The 20018-nt window shown below is 62.5% G+C and overlaps 1 protein-coding gene across 1 annotated transcript; it reads right to left on the reverse strand.

Annotated features, from left to right (window-relative positions):
* Window positions 1-524: 524 nt before the first annotated feature.
* On the reverse strand, window positions 525-20018 carry rtn3 (reticulon 3). The gene is given in 11 exon segments (XM_069180356.1): window positions 525-2338; window positions 3115-3173; window positions 3287-3333; window positions 4237-4306; window positions 4699-4837; window positions 5087-5294; window positions 8346-9349; window positions 9380-9867; window positions 9870-10591; window positions 15469-15519; window positions 19535-20018. Coding segments are annotated over 11 exon segments (2919 nt in total). The 5' UTR covers window positions 19620-20018; the 3' UTR covers window positions 525-2292.

The following is a 20018-nucleotide window of genomic DNA, read 5'->3' on the forward strand; positions in this document are numbered from 1 at the left end:
ACTGAGAGCTGGGGTGTGGGGAGCGGACTGGCGCCTCATCCAGGCGGGGGTACACACTGCTGGGGGTGGAGGGGATCCCCCTGACCTGTGACCTACGGACTGGGGCATCATCCAGGTGGGGGTGCACACAGGTGCTGGGGGTGGAGGGGATCCCCATGACCTGTGACCTGCGGACTGGCCCTTCATCCAGGTGGGGGTGCACACAGGTGCTGGTGGGGGGGGATCCCCACGACCTGTCCAGAGCTCCGACTGGGGGCTCCAGGAGAGAGCTAGAGCAGTGTGAGGATTATTAGTACAGAGAACGGGTTTGATTGAAGTACAGGGGGATCCTCAAGGGATCTAGACCCAAAGGGGAACCCCAGCCCACAAGCCCGTGAGGTCTCAGCTCCCGCCAGAGGCGCCCCAACAATCCCGGAACGCTTGCATCTTCGCAGGCCCGGGATCCGGGAAAAGCTGGACGTCCACCTCGGCTGCGGATAACATCATCGCCCCGCCCCCACATGAACAGGCCTCACACCAGGAGCTTTTCCTCATGACATTTTTATTAATATCACATTGACGTCAGTACAGGAACCAGGAAGGCCTTCCTCGCCCCGGCTTCCGCAGATCCGCAGAGAGAGCTACAGCCCGGGCCTAACGCCCGGCTCGAGGGTTAGTCTCGCACACAGGAGCCAGCAGGAAGGACCCAACTGGGAAAAGACAAGTCCGGCCCGGGGTGCCACACAGACGAACCTCCCTCCCTCCCGTCGAGAAGAGAAAAAACAACAACGGAACATCTCAAAACGAAGCCACAGGCGGCCGGAAGCCGGAAGAGAAAGCGCTCAGCGGGCGGGCGGGCGGGCAGAATAGAGGCAGCAGTTCTGGCGCGGCGCGGCCCTGGAGACGGAGGGCGCAGCTTCTGTTGCTACGGTAATGGACGACGGCCCCCCTCCATCCGCGCCTGGGATAGAAGGCCAAACACCCTGGTGAGTTCCGCCCCGCAGTGGCCCCCTGCTGGGGCGCCGAGGGCTCTCTCCCCCCCGAGGGGGGGTGGCCACGGGTTCGAGACCTACAGTAGAGTCGCACGCGTGTGCAGCCAAGGGGACCGGAGCGAAGGGGCCCCTCGTTGCAGAAAGCAAGACAGCAGTTTTCCCTCCCCCCCCCACCAAGCGAAGCCGGAGCGCCTGCATACTCCCGAAGGCGTGTGTGTGTGTGTAAGGGGGGGGGTGCGCATCTCTGATGGCAAGACGGGAGCAAACCGCCTTCTCTGGCTCAGAAGGAGGGGGTGGGGGGTTGCGGGTTCGAGACCACAGCGCTGTGCCTCAGCCCCCACCCCCAACCTCTCCCCGCCCCCGCCCTGCAGCCTCGCCTACAAGGGTGGAAACCCGGGGAAATGAACGACAGCGCCGCCCCGCAGGGAGAGGCCCGTACTCGGGGCTACTTCTCATCGCAGAGAGAAAAAAACCAAAACGGTCTCGCCGGGCGTCACGCCCCGAAAACACACCCCCTGTACAAAAAAACCGGGGAGGGGGGGCGACTCGAGTCCCCCCCGCTCTCCTACCACACGCTCAGTGCTTACAGACGGGGCGCGTCAAGTGACGACAAACATCAAAAAAAAAAGTCGGGGCTCTCCACCCTCGGTGCCGGACCTGCACCCGAAAGGTTCTCCTCTTGTGCGTCTTTTTTTTTCCCACCCCAACGTTTTGTCCCCGTGTTTCCCGACCCCAAAACTCCCTCGTCGGCTGCAGGTCAGGTCCCCCCCGGCGCCCCCCTCCCTCCCTCCATCAGAGGACAGGAGCAAAACCCCGCGAGGACGCTTCAGAAACGCCCCCCGTACCCCAAGACAAAACAAAACGCTTCCCCCCCCCCGAAAAACCCATTCTGAACACCCTGTCCCGAACGGCTCGTGTCCCCCCCCTCTCTCCTTTCATTCGGAGAGGGAACTCCGCTGCCGAGAGGGGAGAGCCCCCCAACACCCCAGAACTCGTCCCGCCCGGCGATAAGGGCAAGTCCGCGGGGCTACAAGGGACCGAGGCGAGGCGAGGCGGGCGGATTTCGGTTGGCGGCGCAGGGGCGCACCAAAACAAGACCAAATGACACGAACACAAAACACAAAACAGGAAAACGGAACGGCGCGGGGGTGGCGTCGCCCGAGCCGAGCCCCGCCGGCGCGCCCGCGGCCGACAATCGAGGACGAAGCAGCCTGGAGGAGCTGGTTTCAGTGCAGATGGGGGGGGGGGGGGGGGGGAGGAGAAGGGGAGGGGGTTGAGATGGGGGATAGGAGTGGGGGGGGGTGGGGGTGGGAAGAGGGCGTTATTCAGCCTTGTGCTTGGCTGCTCCCGGGAGTTTCTCCTGGACTCTGCGGAGACACAAGCGCACAGAACAACACGCGTTACGGCGGCCGTCTGGGGCGGGGCGCCACCTAGGGGCGGGGCCAGGCGGCTCCAGCTGAAGACAGGGGGGCGCTGTCCCACAGCGGAGCTGGGATTAATCCCAGCCCCACCCCAGTTCCTGGAGTTCCCTTTTTGTCATTCCCGATTTCCAGCGGATCCCTACCCATTATCCTGGTGTCCCTAGTACAGGGCTGTCCACTCAAGGTCCTGGAGGGTCAGCGTGTCTAGTACAGTCCTAGATGGTCAGCGTGTCTAAAGCAGGGCTGTCCAGTGTCCAGTCCTGGAGGGTCAGCGAGTCTAAAGCAGGGCTGTCCAGTGTCCAGTCCTGGCCGGTCAGCGTGTCTAGAGCAGGGCTGTCCAGTCCTGGTCCTGGACAGTCAGCGTGTCTAGAGCAGGGCTGTCCAGTGTCCAGTCCTGGCCGGTCAGCGTGTCTAGAGCAGGGCTGTCCAGTGTCCAGTCCTGAAGGGTCAGCTTGTCTAGAACAGGGCTGTCCAGTGTCCAGTCCTGGACAGTCAGCGTCTAGAGCAGGGCTGTCCAGTGTCCAGTCCTGGAGGGTCAGCGAGTCTAGAGCAGGGCTGTCCAGTGTCCAGTCCTGGCCAGTCAGCGTGTCTACAGATCTTCATTGCAATTCAGCTCTTGAGCTAAACCAGCTAACTGGGCCAATTTCACATCTTCCTCCCAGTTCTCGTCCAGTCTAGCCGTCGGGCTGGGCGGGAGGCCAGGGGTCGGAGGTTATACTCACTTGGACACTGTCGCTTTGACCTGGTCTCGTACAATGCCCACGTAGTGATCGATCTGGGACTGAAGGCAGAGAGAGAGAGAGATGAGCCTGGCTGCTCTGCTGAATGAAAAGGGGTCTCATGATGGCACCAGCTCCCCCCAGTCCCCCCCACCAGCCCGTGCCGGACTCTTACCTGGTATTTCTCGTAGAATACAGGAACGCTGAAGACCAGGATGTCAGCTACAGGGAGACAGGAAACAGGGGTTAGAGATGGGGAGGGATTCTCCCGGGACAGACCCGGCACAGGGTACACCCTGGACTGGACGCCAGTCCGTCACGGGACACACACTCACTCACCCTGGACTGGACTGGACGCCAGTCCGTCACGGGACACACACACACACTCACTCACCCTGGACTGGACTGGACGCCAGTCCGTCACGGGACACACACACACACTCACTCACCCTGGACTGGACGCCAGTCCGTCACGGGACACACACACACACTCACTCACCCTGGACTGGACGCCAGTCCGTCACGGGACACACACACACACTCACTCACCCTGGACTGGACGCCAGTCCGTCACGGGACACACACACACACTCACTCACCCTGGACTGGACGCCAGTCCGTCACGGGACACACACACACACTCACTCACCCTGGACTGGACGCCAGTCCGTCACAGGACACACACACACTCACTCACCCTGGACTGGACGCCAGTCCGTCACAGGACACACACACACACTCACCCTGGACTGGACGCCAGTCCATCACAGGACACACACACACACACTCACCCTGGACTGGACGCCAGTCCGTCACAGGACACACACACACTCACTCACCCTGGACTGGACGCCAGTCCTTCACAGGACACACACACACTCACCCTGGACTGGACGCCAGTCCTTCACAGGACACACACACACTCACCCTGGACTGGACTGGACGCCAGTCCGTCACGGGACACACACACACTCACCCTGGACTGGACTGGACGCCAGTCCGTCACGGGACACACACACACTCACCCTGGACTGGACTGGACGCCAGTCCGTCACGGGACACACACACACTCACCCTGGACTGGACTGGACGCCAGTCCGTCACGGGACACACACACTGACCTACCCATGATCAGCAGGGTGATGCCATTGAAAACTGCACCCACGTAGGTCATCAGCCACATCAGCACCGCCAGCTGCCCGCAAAAAAAAACAAACAAACAAAGATGGGGGTCAGCGGCCCGGTCCACGGCCCCCGCCAGCTTCCAGCACCCACTCAACCCTCCTGATTCCCGATCCCGCCACCCACAGACACTCCAGTCCCGGAAGAGGGGCTGCACAAGGGCCATGTTCTCCCAGGCCTGTCCGGCACAGCCAGGAGGAAACTGAATCCGACTTATCCGGATCCCAGCAGCTTTAGTCTTTAACAGAGAGGAGGTCAAACAGGGGACTGGGACCTCAGCCAAGAGGACAGATGGAATTGAGACAGTGAAGATCTGGGGTCTCTGACCCCTCTGCCTTACAGGTCACCCTAAAATCTGCTCTCCGGGAAGACGCGGAAGTCGCCGACACCCCGTCTCGGACGCACCTTGAGGGAGTCCACCAGGTCCTCCACCAGGAAGAGCCGGCTCAGCTGCTTCACGGCGGCGTTGACGTGGGACACGGCGGCGTCCACGTACTTGCGGAACGTCTCTGGGGACACGCTGACGTCCTGATCCATGTAGGCCCTGGGGAGAGAGAGGGAGAGAGGTCTCATCCTGACTGCACCGCAGGAGCAGGGATGAAAACGACCGGGAAAGGACAGAGAGACAGAGACACGGAGAGAGAAATATCCCAAAATAAAAGGCGCACTCTCTAACACTGTCCCATTTTGAACTTGGGGATCCAACAACCCCGAAGGTGGGACTCCCCGCCCCCCCCCTACCACTCCACAGATCAACCCTCATCAGCGGGTTCCGCCCCCCCCCGGGCCTCACTTGAAGGGGTGCCCCTCGCCGGACTTCTGCACGGCCTGGATGACGGACTTGTAGACCCGGAAGGCGATGGTGACGCACAGCAGCGCCAGCAGCAGGTAGGACGCCACGCTGATCACGCTGAAGGCCGCCAGCGAGAGCAGCAGCAGCAGGGAGGCGCCGAACGCCACGCCCGTCTTCTTGGGGTCGCGCCAGTACACCAGGTCCCGCACTGGGCAGGGGGAGGGGGGGGGGGCAGAGAGAGAGAGGGGGGGGGGTGGGGTGAGAACGCAGGCCGCTGCTCGGGACGCAGCCCGCGCGCATCGCCATGACCCGGCAAGAGCGCACCTCCCTGGGGGGAGTCTGCATGTTCCCTTCCCACCCACGCACACACGCACACACCCTCCCTGTCGGCGTGGATCTTCTCCCAGAAGATCTACTCTCGCTGCCTGCCGTCTCCGAAGGAACCGCCACCAGGGGGCGTTGGGGTGTGTGCTCCGGCAGGGACGCGCCGGATTCTCGCGGAGTTTAAAAGGCGTGGCACGGCGCCGAGGAATCGCAGCTCCTGATAGTACAACACCCCCTCCCTGCGCTACCATCCCTCGCCAGCGGGGGGCGCTGCAGCCACACCCGGACAGGCCGGTGGCAGCGCCGCAGGCCAGGAGGAAGAAGGGGGGGGCTACAGTTGGCTCACGCTAGCTCTGGCCCACAGGGCTTCTCCAAGGATGGGCAGGCCGCGTCCTCACAGAGGGTCCGATCCGATTTCCCTGCGACAGCGGAGGAGCTGCCCGGGCTCGGTTCCGGATCGCACAGAGCCAGTTAACACCCCCCCCCCCTCCTGCCCCCCCTGCGGGGAATTCACAGAGAGAGCTTTAATCTCGGCCACACAGCACGTCTCTGTGTTGTGATGCAGAGGCAGCAGCCTGGGCCGGCGTCCAAAACGCCAAGCCGCCAAGCCGCGGAACCAGATCTCTCTGACCCCCGCCCCCCGGCCGCAGGGCAGGCTGGCACCCTGCCCTGCGGGCGCAGCCTCAACCTCACCAACTCGAGTACACGGAGATCAGAGCAGTATTTGTCAGTGAAACCGTCTGGGAGAGGAGAGCAGTATTTCTACTGGATGAGAAGAGCTGGATTCACAAGCCTGCTTGTTCACAGTGTCACAGGAAGTCTCGCTGCCTCGTTCTGAATCCCAGAACATGACAGAATTATTGACAAGAGGCCAACTGCCACACCAAAACAAAACTGTCCATTATTTACCAGGTAACGGGGTCAGGTTGTTACAGGTGGTAAAAAGTACCAGGTCAAAAAAAAATCCCTGACCAAGATGGCAGCTACTATAGAGAGAAGCCCGAGGATGCGAAAGCCCTCTATGTCTCTAAGTCTACCTTGCCGCATGGGGTTTCCCAGCCCCGTGCTGCAGGGGTCTGGTTCTATCCCAGCATTCCCCCCCCCCTCCGAAGAGACCAGAGCCTCTGTCTCCAATCCATCCCATTTCTCCCTCCCTGGACGCCGGCCATTCCTGCAGTGTCCCAGATACGAAACCTGCCGCGGCGCCCCGCTTCTCAGATCTGGTCTGGGGGCGCGCCTGTTCTCCGTTCGCAAGAGAAGCTTCTAATGGACTGGATCCGGGATCTCTTCCCCAACACTGCGATACACAGAAGTCCAGAGACCAGTGAGCACTGCCCGAACCTCTCAGGGGGGCGCAGAGGAAACCCCCCCGCCCATCGCCATTTCAAAAGGAAAAAAATCATTTTTTAAAACACGGCCACTTTTCTCCCTCTGGGGCTTTGCGAAGTCACGCAAGGCGCTATACAGATACGTGCCAGATCCAACAGGGAGGGCTGTCTCCTCTACACACACACACACAAACAAGCTCTGTGTCAATCAGAAATGTCTTCTGGATTTTTTTTCAAACTGCTTTTCTCTCACCCATTCAGACCCGGACGGGGCTGGAACGGGAGAACCGACCCGGTTCTTCAGTCTCGGTCACAAGACAAAGGAACCGATGGTATCAGAACAGCGCCCGCGTTTACTTGGCGAAGGCACTGCGAGTAGGTAGGGTACTGGCGACCCGGGATGAGAACAGCCCGAAGGAGACCGATTACTCCCTGAGGTCGTGGGTCCGACTGCAGAGTACGGCTCGGTCCGGACAAAAACCTGGGTCTGGATCTCCAGGACCAGGATCAGGAATTCCCTGCCTGAAGAAAACTCCCCTGAACATCCAAACTGAATAATGCAGACCCCCCCCTCCCCAACCCCTCCATATCGCGTCCCCCCACCCCACTCTTATTCCTGGAGGGGCACGTGACCAGCCCACGAGCCGAGGCGCTGCTTTAGGGCGAGAGGCGGGCTGCTTTGAAAACCCGGAGCGAACCCGGCTTCCCAGGAGCGGGATTCAACCCCCCCTCCCCCCCCCCCGATTCTTCCAGCCCTGCTGGGGCGCCGACGCTGCGGGCAGAAACCTGACCCCCGGACAGACAGACAGACAGACAGACGTCAGCTGGGCCGGGCCGGGCCGCCCAGGTCCGTCTGTGCTGCTCTGGGAGGGAGACGAGGAAGAGGCGGGAGGGGGGGACTTGGCCTCCGACTCGAGATCGGGAATCGAGGATGCTGCCAAGGACTGGTCGCCCATTCCAGGGAAAAAGGACAAGCTGGGATTAGATTCCACTCCCTTTCCTCCCTCCTCTCAAAGCGCTCAGGCACTGCGGGTGGCGTGGGGGGTTGTCACACAGACAATGATCTAGGGAACGCCCCGGCCCTTCCAGAATTCCAGAGGGATGGATCGGAATCCCACGGCGCTGGGGCTCGGACAGCCCTCCCGGTGCCGCCCGCTCCTACACGAACCCCAAACCCCAATTATTTCCACTGCGGCTGATCTGCCCCCACACAACCCACCCCACCCTCGCATCTTCTGGGGTCCAGGTCAGACTGCGGTTTCCCAGAATCCCAAGCAAGCCGGGGGGGGGGGCAGGACAGGGGGCTTGTCCTGCGCCCGACAGGCTCCACCCCCTCCCCCCCGATCGCTCGGAGGCCTAATTAAAGCCTTAAAGGAGCCAAACGAACTGAACTGGCCTCATGAAAGAATCCCGAGGGACGGGGAGCCAGCGAGGGGGAACCCACTTTCTGGACTCCGGAGGCGCCGAGCGCCCACACCCCGCCTGCGGGAGGCGCCGTGCGGACGGGGTGGGACAGGGGGGGTGCAAAGCAAGCGCAGAGGGCAAGCGAGAGGCGGGCTGGAGCAGCCGAGGAGGAGGAGGAGGAGGAGGAGGAAGAGGCACGTTACCTGGCACACGGGTTAGTAACGGCGCCAACACATGCCCTGCGAGCTGCGCCGAGGCCGCCGCCCCCGCCTGGGCCCCCGCCTGGGCCCCCACCGGCTCCCCGGCCGGGGCTGGAGCGGCGCCCTCTTGGGGCTCCGAAAGCAGAAGAGGAAGAGGAGGGGGAGGAAGAGGAGGAGGAGGAGGAGGCGGGGCTGCCCCCCCGGTCTCCCCCCACGCGGGCGGAGCTTCCTGCGGGCCGGCGCCGCCCAGCTCCTTCAGGGCCCGGATGGTCAGGCGCTCCTGCTCCAGGTCCAGCAGCGCGGCCGGCGGGGGGGCCGGGGGGGCCGGCGCGGGGGCCCCCGCCGGGGCCTCCTCCGGCCCCTCGTCGCGCCGCGACTTCAGGCACTCCTTCATGAACTCCACGAAGCTGTCGGTGGCGGCCGACACCGAGCACTCCGGCTCCAGGCTCTCGGGGTCGCTGAGGGGCTCCGGGGAGCCCTCTCCGGGCTGGGGCTCCTCCTCCATCCCCCCCGCAAGGGGCTCCGCTCCGGCTGGGCTGGCCGGGATCCCGCGGGTCTCCTCCTCCTCTTCCTCCTCCTCCTCCTCCGGGGGACCCGGAAGAGGGGCCCCTCCGCCCTGCTGGAACCGGGGCAGCTCCGCGGGGGGGCGGTCCTGGGTGCGAGAGAACGGGTCTCCGGGATAATCCCGGGGCGCCGGCTGACCGGCCAGGGGCTCGGGAACGCCGCCGGCGGCGGGCTCCGGCCAGTCCCACCCCTCCGGGGAACCCGGCAGCCCGGCCTGCTCCTCCGGACCGGCTTGGGAGGGGGACTTCCGGGTCGGCAGCTCCGGCCCTCCCGGCGTCTCCCGGGTCCAGGGGGTTTCCGTGTCGCCGACTCCCGATTCAGGGCCCGCGGGCCGCCGGGCGTCTTCTCCGGGTCCGACCTCCTCCCGGGGCCAGCGGGATTCCGGTCTTCCCGTCCCGGCGGGAGACCGGGACGAGGGGAGGCTGCCCCGCAGGGGGCTCGCCCTTCAGATCCGGGGCGGGCATCGGACTGGCCGGTCCAGCCCCCTCGGGACCCTCGGGAATGCTGCGGGCGGGCAGGGGATGGGGATCCGCCACGGCCGGAGAGTCCTGGGAACGGGAGGCGGCCATGACAGGCTGTTCCACAGGGGGCTCTCTCGAGGACCAGGGGGGCTGCCGGTCACAGGTCCGGCCGCTCCGGGTTCGGGGCTGACGCTCTTCCGCTCCTCTTCCAGCGGGACTCCGACAATCTCGTAGCCGCCTTCCTCCTCCTCCTCCTCCTCCTCCTCCGGAATGGCGTCCTCCTCCGTTTCGATCACGTTGATGACGGGCACCAGGATCAGCTTGCCCAGCCTCAGCGGCTCGCGGGCCATCTCCGCGGGAACGGGGACCCGGGCGACGGAGACCGGCCCCGCCGCGGGGGTGGCCTCCTCGATCACGGTGTCGTCCGACTCCCCCGAGCTGTCCCCCTCCGGGGCCTCCTCCCAGGGGGCCGGCTCCGCGGGGGGCGAGGAGGAGGAGGAGAGGAGGAGGAGGAGGGGGGGAGGGAGGGCGAGGGAGGGCGGTCCGGGTCGGAAGGCTCTTCGGGTCTCCCGGGCCGGTCCCAGATGTAGGCGGTGGGCAGGAAGCGGAGGTCGAGGTCCGGCTCCTCTCCCGCTCCTGCGGGGGCGTCCTTCTGCAGGCCCGTCAGGGGGCCGGGCCCCCCGGAGCCCCCCGTGTCCTTCGCTGCAGGCCCCCCGGTCTCGGGGCCGGGCGGCGGGTGGGAGTCCTCTTCCGGCTCGCGGCCGAAGCCCCCGCCCCGCCGCGTGTCCCCCAGGACCTCGAAGGGGGACTCGGGGGAGCCCGGGTCGGGCGAGGGTGGCCCCCCCTGGGAGGGGGAGCAGGATTCCGGGGCGTCGGTGGGCGACTTGTCGTAGTGGCGCTCCTGGAAGTGGAGGAAACCCCCGTCGGCCCAGGCGTCGGGGTCCCCCAGCTGTCCCGGGACGGCCCCCGAGACCTTCTGACCCCCGGGGGACAGATCCTCGCTGGGGGGGCTGGGGGCACAGATCGCCCCCGCGGGGCGGCCCATTATCGGGGCGACGGGGTCAGCGGCGGCTCCTGGGGTTCCCATTTTCGGCTCCTGGTCACCCGCGCTTTGAGGTGGCCCTTGCGCATAACTGGGGGGGCCCTGCCCCCCAAAAGCAACTGGGGCGCAGGAGGTGGCCACTCTTTCCGGAGACAGGTGGGGACCCTCCATCCTGCTCCCAGCTGCGTCCGTTTCGGTGGGGTCGGGGCAGGGAGGGGGAGAAAGAGGAGGGGACCGTCAACCTACATTCACCCCCAGGCGTCCCTGAACGTCGACACCCCCGGTCCTCACTTGTAGTCCTAGAGAGGGGATCCGATCCGATCCGGGATTTTGCGCCATCCGGGCCATGTTTTTTTTTTTTCCTGGTTCAATTTCTCACTTGCTCCACCCAACAGGGCACGGGTACGGGACTGTTCCAAGTTCTCCAGCAGGAACGCCTGGGGACTGGGCTGGCGGGGGGGCGGAGCAGTAGGGTCGCACGTGCTCCCACATGCACAAAGCTTCCGAGCCACGTGCGACGCTAAAATGCTTCCCCTCCCCCCTCCACCATCATCATGCTTCCTGTAAGCCAGCACGGCGAGTATCAAACAGTGAGTCATTGGTTAGTCCGATCGACGGTTCGAGCAGCGCGCCCACTCTACTTCAGAGGCAAGCAAGGAATCGAACGAGGAAAAAAAATAAAACAAAATCACTCCAAGTTAACAGGGTGCCCCTCTCCTGCTCTCGCCTTTTCAAAGGTGAAGCCCTCGGTCGAGAGCAACCTGAAGAGCAGGCGATGGGGTTCAGGAAGAAAAGCAAATATTCGTACCCCGAGAGGCTCCAACCCAGGATCTGTGCTTTCGGGGGGGGGGGTCGGTCTCCATCCAGTCAGGCACTGGTCTGCTCCATCGTCATGGTGGGAGGAGCTAACAACCTCAGCCAAGGGGGACTGGTCTATTCAGGCTTCCTAGCGGGAGTGGCTAATATATTGGGGAGGGGCAATTGGTCTCATCCAGCTCAAGGGGGAGGGGCTTAGAACATTGGGGAGGGATGATTGGCCTGCATTGGCTACGTAGGGGGAGGAGCTACAATATTGGGGAGGGGCAATTGGTCTGAACTGGCTATGTAGGGGGAGGAGCTAAAATATTGGGGAGGGACAATTGCCCTGGTATGGCCCACTAGTGGAGGAGCTGAAAACCTGTCTCAGCACTCCCTGGCCAGGACAGGACAGGACTCTCTCTCTCACCTTCCTGCCCTCATGGGGTCCCGGAGATAAACAACCTTTTCTTCCAAAACCCCTCTCGCCTGCCCTCCGAGCTCTGAAGGGGCTACAAGAGGGACCAGGCGACTCCGCGCACGACCGGATCGACAGGACAGCGCACATGCCGTGCTCGGAGAGAAGCAGCAGGTCTCCCCGCCCAGCCACAGCGCGCGGCACGCCTGCACGCACGCACACACGCACAGTTTGCTCCACCTCAGCTCAAGCTCAAGACATGCATGGAACGGCAGCTCGCGCTCCCAGAACGGGGCAGCAAGGGGTCGGGGTCGGGAGGAGAGGGGTGGGTGGAGGGGCTGTTGCCCATCAAGAGTGTGTGGCTCGATACGGCAACGCAAACAAAACAGAAAGCAGAATCAGGTGTGTGTGGACAGGACGGCGTTCGGTTTCTGCACCGAACTAAAAAAGCCGAAACCCACCCGATTAGGACTGATCCATCTTTCACCACCTGGGACTATCCCATAGCCCCGATCCCCCCCGCGCCCCGGACTGTCCCATACCCCCGATCCCCAGACTGTCCCATACCCCCGATCCCCCCCACGCCCCAGACTGTCCCACACCCCCGATCCCCAGACTGTCCCACACCCCCGATCCCCCCGATCCCCGGACTGTCCCATACCCCCGATCCCCCCCGCGCCCCGGACTGTCCCATACCCCCGATCCCCAGACTGTCCCATACCCCCGATCCCCCCTGATCCCCAGACTGTCCCATACCCCCAATCCCCGGACTGTCCCATACCCCCGATCCCCCCTGATCCCCAGACTGTGCCATACCCCCAATCCCCGGACTGTCCCATACCCCCGATCCCCCCCGCGCCCCGGACTGTCCCATACCCCCGATCCCCAGACTGTCCCATACCCCCGATCCCCCCTGATCCCCAGACTGTCCCATACCCCCGATCCCCAGCCTGTCCCATACCCCCGATCCCCCCTGATCCCCGGACTGTCCCATACCCCCGATCCCCCCTGATCCCCGGACTGTCCCATACCCCCGATCCCCAGACTGTCCCATACCCCCGATCCCCCCCGCGCCCCGGACTGTCCCACACCCCCGATCCCCAGACTGTCCCACACCCCCGATCCCCAGACTGTCCCATACCCCCGATCCCCAGACTGTCCCACACCCCCGATCCCCAGACTGTCCCATACCCCCTGATCCCCGGACTGTCCCACACCCCCGATCCCCGGACTGTCCCATACCCCCGATCCCCAGACTGTCCCATACCCCCGATCCCCCCCGCGCCCCAGACTGTCCCATACCCCCGATCCCCCCCGCGCCCCAGACTGTCCCACACCCCCGATCCCCAGACTGTCCCATACTCCCGATCCCCAGACTGTCCCATACCCCCGATCCCCCCCGCGCCCCAGACTGTCCCATACCCCCGATCCCCAGACTGTCCCATACCCCCGATCCTCTTCAGAAACAAGGCTAGTGGCCTGCAGGTCACGTGGTCCCGTCTCCGCTTCATGACACAAAATCTAAACCCGAAATTTGAGGGTTTTTTGTTTTTGTTTTTACAGAAGACACCGTCACGGGATTGGCCTCCTCAGCCCATAACCCGAACGCGCACCCCAGATCCGACGAAGGGGCCGTCTGAGACGCAGGGACGACTATATCTTAGTCCCAGACAGAACGGTTAACGGGGAAGCAGTCCTCGTTTTTTTAACCAGCAATCCCCTTCCGCACACCCCCTTTTCTCTCTCCGGGATTATCCCCCCTTATTTCTCTCACAACCCCCACCTCGCGGGAAAGGGCCAAAGGTTCCCCACCTTTGCACTGCCTGCTCTCATAACGGTCTGAGAAGATGGGTGGAACCCGCCGTACAATGGCCTCGTTTCCCCAGGGAACGGAAAACAGGTCGGCCCCGCATACAGAGCGTGCCACTTCCAACCAAGTCCCTGGCAAGACGCACTCCTGCCTGACCCCCACCTCACCCCCTTCCTCCCCCAGTGCCAGACAGAGGTGAAAGGTCAAAGGTCAGCCCAACAACAGCGCCAACGACACGGATTCTGGGAAAAACCGGAAAGACCTCAACCTGTTCCTTAAAGTCATCAGGACACAAACATAGACGCAGGATTGATGCTTTTCGGCTCCTCAGCTCTGAATACCAGCTACCAAAACACTCTCCTCCACCCCCATCACTTTCCTGGCCTTCCCTTTAGGCTCCAACTGCCCCTCTGGGAGAAGAAGGATCTTTCTCGCAGTGCTGCAGGGCGCTATATTTCAACACAGACCAGGAGCGGAGAGTGGAAGTGAGCCTGCACTCCCTGGGAGGGGTCTAACAAGGGCAGAATGGTGAACCAAAAAAAAAAAAAAGAAAAAGCTTTTGGGGGTGGGGGCGAGGGGGCACAACAGAGGGAAGAGATGACATGCAAAGCCAATTCGAACGGGCCAGGCAGGCAGCCATCGCCCGGGCCGAGCCCCCACCCGCCGCGTGGCGGGGCGCGGAGCCCCGAGGGGCGTCCGCGCACGTTCGGGAAGCGGCTGGACTTTTCAGAACCGGGCTGCAAAACACACCTGGAGAGGGCGACACTGGGCGGGGGTGGGGGTGGGGGTGGTGAAAATCGGGACGCTGGCACGCACATGGGGAACACCGCACCCTTTCGCGATCCCTTGCTCGCATCCAAAGCCTCCCCCTGCCCCCCACCCAACCCAGCTCGTTAAGTGTACCCCGACCTCCCCTGTCCCCCCCGAGCGACTTGACGAAACCTCACAGCTTGGGAGTCAGAAACAGGGCTCAGTGACTCCCGACAGCCACAGAGCCCAAAGAGCGGCCTGCCCTTTGCTCTGGAGGTCGTTCCCTGTTCGACAGGAAGCCCCCCCCGGCACCCCAACAGAGAGCTTTGCTGCTCCGCGCGAATGGCTACAAGACCCATCGGTCCAGCAGCAGTACGAGCTGCACAGGGCCTGGAGGGGACAGATGAGCCGCTGCCCCCCTTTTAAAGCCAGCCTTCGACCCGGAACCCGGGCTCTTCAGCAAGAGGGGCCAGGAATATCTGCACCGCCGCTCCGCCGATCACAGGAGGCATCGGAAAGATAAAGGCTCCTTTCGACGGGAGCAGATCCGAATTACTGGGGGAACACGAGCTTTCTCCCGGGAGTCTCCGGCGGGCGCGTTGAGCCCTCCCTTCACGATGGGGGGGGGTCTGGTACTTACAAGGCTGGGAGAGCTCCAGCCTCGTCATTAACAGGCTCATAAAAGTCACGGTGCGTCTCTGCACAAAATCTAGCGGGGCCTTGTGAGCGGGAATCCCAACTGGGCCCGGCCCAGGACACCTGGGTTTCCCAGGCCTCTAACGAGCCGAGCGACATCGTTAGGAGCTGACCGGAGGAGCCGAATCATTCCGACCTGAAGTGGGCAGACTCGGATCTTGGGGGGGGGGGGGGGGGGGGTTTACTGGACCGGGCGCTCAGGCGCTTAAGCGGACAGCAGCAGATGGAACCCGAGCGGGGGTGCTGTGGGAGGTGTCCGTGTGGGTGTGGGTGTGGGTGGGTGGGTCTTTTGCAGCCCCTGTTGAAAATCCAGGGGGGGGGGGGGGGTGACCCCCAGGAAAGGGAAGAAGCAAGAAGATGCAGCAGCCCAGCGCAGCAGCAGCAGCAGCACGAGAGAGAGAGAGAGACAGGGGGAGAGGAGAGGAGAGAGAGAGAGGGAAAGGAGGGGGGAGAGGAGAGAGAGAGAGGGAGAGAGAGAGAGACGGACAGGGGGAGAGGAGAGGAGAGAAGGACCGAGATGGGAGAGAGAGAGAGGGGGACAGGAGGAGAGGAGACAGCAGGGCTCAGCATTAAAAGAACCAGACACTTGCCTTGAGAAGACTGAATGAGAGATACAGGCGAAGAAGAGGAAAGAAAGGAATCTGGAAAAATAAGAAGGACAGAAGGATGAGAATCTTCCCTCCAGCAGCAACACAGACCCCCTCCACCCTCCCCATCCAGCCCACCCCAAACACAGCCAGCTGGGCTCAATTAAACAATTAACGCCTCACCTGCTGTCCCGACGCGGGCATGCACGCGACACTTCACAGAGGGCACCTACAGAACCAACACCACCTGGGGGGCAGGCCAGGAGCCTTACAGAGGTGGAGGAAGAAGGCCATGATCACTTCCTGGGTCAAGGGTCACAGACTAGGCTCCTTGCAGGTGCCTCTGGTTTCTGCCCACCCGAGCTTTCAGGGGAGACAGCAGTCCTCTGCACTCGTGCCCCCCCCCCCCCCACTCTCTCAGGGAGGTGTGGGGGGGGGCGGGATGCTAATCTCCTCTCCGCAAACGTCATGGGAATGCCGAGAAAGTGGCGCCGCAGACGTCTCGTCGCCCGAGGGCGTCGGCTCGCCCCGCCACTGCTGGAGGGACCAGCCAGACGGGTTTCTGACACAGCCGGGACGCCAACGCTTTGAGTGGAGTGTCCAGAAAAGCGCTATATAAGTGTAAGCAATTATTATTATTATTATTATTAAACGGACCCTCAAGAAACACGCTATACACGTCTCACTCAAATAGGGGGTAAAAGTTTTAATCGACAACTTAAGACAGGATCAAAAACCAGAAGACATCAAACCTCTGCCCACAGCAAAACAAAACTCAAACTCCTGCTTCACGAATCCGCCCTCTGGATCCGTGCCCAGCCTCTGCTACCTACTCCTCCTGCCGGATTTTGGCACACCCTTCCCAGCCGAGCTCCAGCCGGAGACAGAGCAGGGGTCCGGAAAAGATCCCACCTGTTCCTGATCACCCGTCGCCGCTGACGGAACCACGGACCCACAATGCCTCAGCCCGCAGACTCTTGCCAATGGCCGATCAGCCACTTCCTTCACTCCTCTCACAGGTCTGTTTCTGCAGTCACCCCTGATCCAGTAGTGCCTCTTCAAGGTCCACAGGCAGAGAGTTAAAGAACACGATATCGCGAAGATTTTCATTAACAGGGTTGTTACGTTTTATAAATGATGCGTCCAGCCCATTAAGGAACGGCTGTTTGTTACCGCCAAGGATCAATTTTGGCTGCAGTATAAGGGCAAGGTGACGCCCCATACTCACTCCAGGCCCGAGCCAGACTGAAAACCGCATGCAGAGATCCGGGAGAATAAATAAAAACAGCACCAGGCCACTCGATCGCTCTCGTTTCGGACAGCGATCACGAGCACGACGCGCCCCCAGATCTTCAAAACCCCCTTAAGGACAAGAGCAAAGACCCACCCAAGAGGAGAGCGGACAGTAACGAAAGCAGTAGCTCGCTCCGGACCGAAGGCAGGAGGTGCTTCTTTACACAAAGGGGGGGCGGGTGTCTGGAACAGTCCCCTTCAACGACCAAGATGGAGCCCTGGGGTCCCGCTAGCAGCGTCTCCAGGAGACCCCCGGATCAACGAGCTACCAATCCATCAAACAAAGCAGATGAGCCAAACTCTCTCTCTCTCTCTCTCTCTCTCTCTCTCATTTGTGATCTCTGGCGCTCCCACCTCTGAAGGCTGGGAAGAGGTGCTGAGCCAGCAAAGGGTTAAATATCAGGGGTGGAGGTGGGGGAGCGGGGGGGTCAGGGAGCGTCTGAGGAGACTGCGTCACCAGCTGGACCTCAGTCCAACCGGACAGCCAAAGCACCGGGATGGCATCCGAGACACTCCGGACAGCTCTCCTTCAGGCCGGTCTTGTGACTTGGGCTGGGGGGAGGAGGAGGAGGAGGAGGGAAGGAACTGTCACAAAGCCAGTAGCCAGAAGGGGCCGTTACAGCAGAGCGAGGCGGAGAGCAGCCACAACCCCAGAAACCCAACTGCGTTCGCGCAGGGTCCCCCCAGTACACAAGATTCGGGGAGCCCCCACCCGATCCCAGCTAAACCAATTACTCCTTTGCGATTTCTTGCAGTGGAGCTGCTCGGTACTGGGGCTCACTGAACCTGCCGCCTGATCTCAGCCCGGAGCACAAGACCAACTGGGTTCTTCAACGACCAGGACGTAACTCGATCAACACCGGGCCAGGCGGTCCCTGGGGGGGGACCAGCCACCCCAACACGCTCAAGGGACCCTCTCTCTCCCACTGCCCTGTCCACCGGGCCCGACAGGCCCCCACCCGGTCTCCCCCTCGGACCATGGGTCAGAAACACCAGGCCGCCCGGTTCTGGTCCCGGGGGAGGGCCAAGCGTGTCTACAGCAGGGCTGTTCTGCCCAGGCCCTGCAGGGGGCGCTGTGCCTGCAGGCTCTCTCTAAAGCAGCAGCAGCACCACCTGACGAGCTGGGAGAATCCCAACGAGACCACCCACGAGCCGAGCCGGAACGAGACACCCGTCCTCCAGAACCTGGACTGAAGACTCTCGGTCCAACATTGCAAATAAAAAAAAAAGATATTATTTAAGCACTCCATAGGCAGGGGCCTTTTGAAAGCCAAAATGTCACACAAGCTGAAAGTATGGCACCTCACAGAACATCTTTAACTTCTTAATTAAAAAAAAACGTGCTCTCTTGAAAACACCCCCCTCCCACTACTCCCCAACAGACTACAAAAAACAAACAACCCGAGTGAACTCGGGACTAGGGCTCTGGACAGAGGCGACATTGAACACACCCAGCAGCAAGACCCAACAATGACGCAGCTTTTAAACGTCACAGACGCCCCAGGCCGGGCCCCCACGTGGGCCCAGACTCTGATCGGCCCACGGGGAGTCGATGGGCCACGCCGGGCTTTCGCGTGATTTTGTCAAGGCCCCCGGACCGGTATAAGTGTCCCGCTCGGTTTCAGGCGTCCCCCCCCACACTGGGCAGTTCGGTTCCGGGGACGGATTTGGGGGGGGGTCTCTACTCGAGGATAATCTTGCACAAGCACGAAAGAAACTGTTTTTTTTTCTTTGTTGTTGTTGTTGTTGTTTTGTTTTTTTTAAAAAAGGAGCTCTTGCTCTGAAGATCTACGCGCCGGACCCGAGAAGGAGAGAAACACCAGCGAGATTGGACACTGAATAAAATCTCACTGACGAGCTGAAAAAAAGAAAGGTCGACGCCTAAATAGGGAGACCAAAACACGGGGGGGCTGCACCCGTCACCACCCCCAGAACCACCACCACCACCACCACCACGGTGGACCGGCGAGTTTTTTTTTAGCGGTTATTCTGTCGGGTTTTGGAGGTGCGGTTTCTGTCTTGGCCGACAACAACGGCGCGCCAGAGCCGGCGACTTTAAGAGGTCGCTCGCCGCCTGCCTCCGCCCCGCCTGCGCCGCTCAGCCTCCGCAGTGCGCAGCCCTACATACCCCCCCGAAAAAAACACCCCCCCCACCTTCACAGAATCCAAAAACAACCCCCCCCACCCACCACCACCCCTCCCTACATCTGCGCCACCCTGTCCTGGAAACCCAGGGGACGGGGCAGCACGGCCGAAGCGCGTTGCCCGGTGTCTCATCTCCCCGAGGGTGACCGGGGAGTCGCCCCCCCAGGGAGGGAGACCGACCGACCGACCGACCTCGCCGTCCTTCACCAGCGCCGTCGGCGTGGAAGCAGCAGCTTTCCCTGCCGTTGCTGTCGTTTCCTTAAAGCTTCGCCTCCACCGTGCGATGCGAAAGGGGCTTTATTTTCCCTGCGCTGTCAGGACCTGCTCCCCCTCCCACCAACACACACACACCCACTGTGGAAATGACAGGCTCGCTTTCTCCGCGGGTGACATCTCGGGACACGGTGACCACCCACCCCCGCGCGACTCCAGCCCTCCCACGGCACAGCCCGTCTCCACGAGTGGGCCGGCGCCGCGCCGAACCAAAAAAAAAACGCTCCGAAATACAAAAAACAAAACAGCGCAAAACACCCTTCGGTGGCACCCGGGCGCCCTCGCCGGCAGAGCGGAGGGGCTGTTGTCGGGCTCGGGTTCGGTTCCGCTCCCCCCGGTTGCCCGCTGGGACTCTTACCCGTCGACTTGGAGGAAGGAGACGAGCCCTCCCCGGCGCCGTGAGAAGAGGAGACCTGCGAGGACTGCGTACTCGCGTCTGCCATTTTATTTTCTTATCTGATTCTTCCGTCTCCCACCCCCACGCAGCGCCTATCGCTTCCTGCGCTTCTGCTTCTGCTGCTGCTGCTGCCGCGCTTGTCTTGCAAGGACAGGGGGGTTGGAAAGGTGCTCAGCGTCCCGTCCCTCCCTGCTCTGAGGTATCGATCCCCGCTGCTCGCTGGGGCCGGGCGGAGGCGCGCACTGACTGGCTCGCTGGCTGACTGACGGCGCCGCGCACCAGCCTCCCCGCTTAAAGGCGCCGCTGCCCCCCTCTCTCCAGCGTGCAGGGGGGGGGCTGGCTGACGAGTGACGAAGAGGAGGAAGAGGCTGGCCTGCCCCACCGCGGAGTTTCTTTTCTGGTGTTCAGACCTCGGGGCCGGGAGAAGGTGTCGGCTCACACCGGG

This window comes from Lepisosteus oculatus, chromosome 18, assembly GCF_040954835.1.
Source record: "Lepisosteus oculatus isolate fLepOcu1 chromosome 18, fLepOcu1.hap2, whole genome shotgun sequence".
Classification (NCBI taxonomy): domain Eukaryota; kingdom Metazoa; phylum Chordata; class Actinopteri; order Semionotiformes; family Lepisosteidae; genus Lepisosteus; species Lepisosteus oculatus.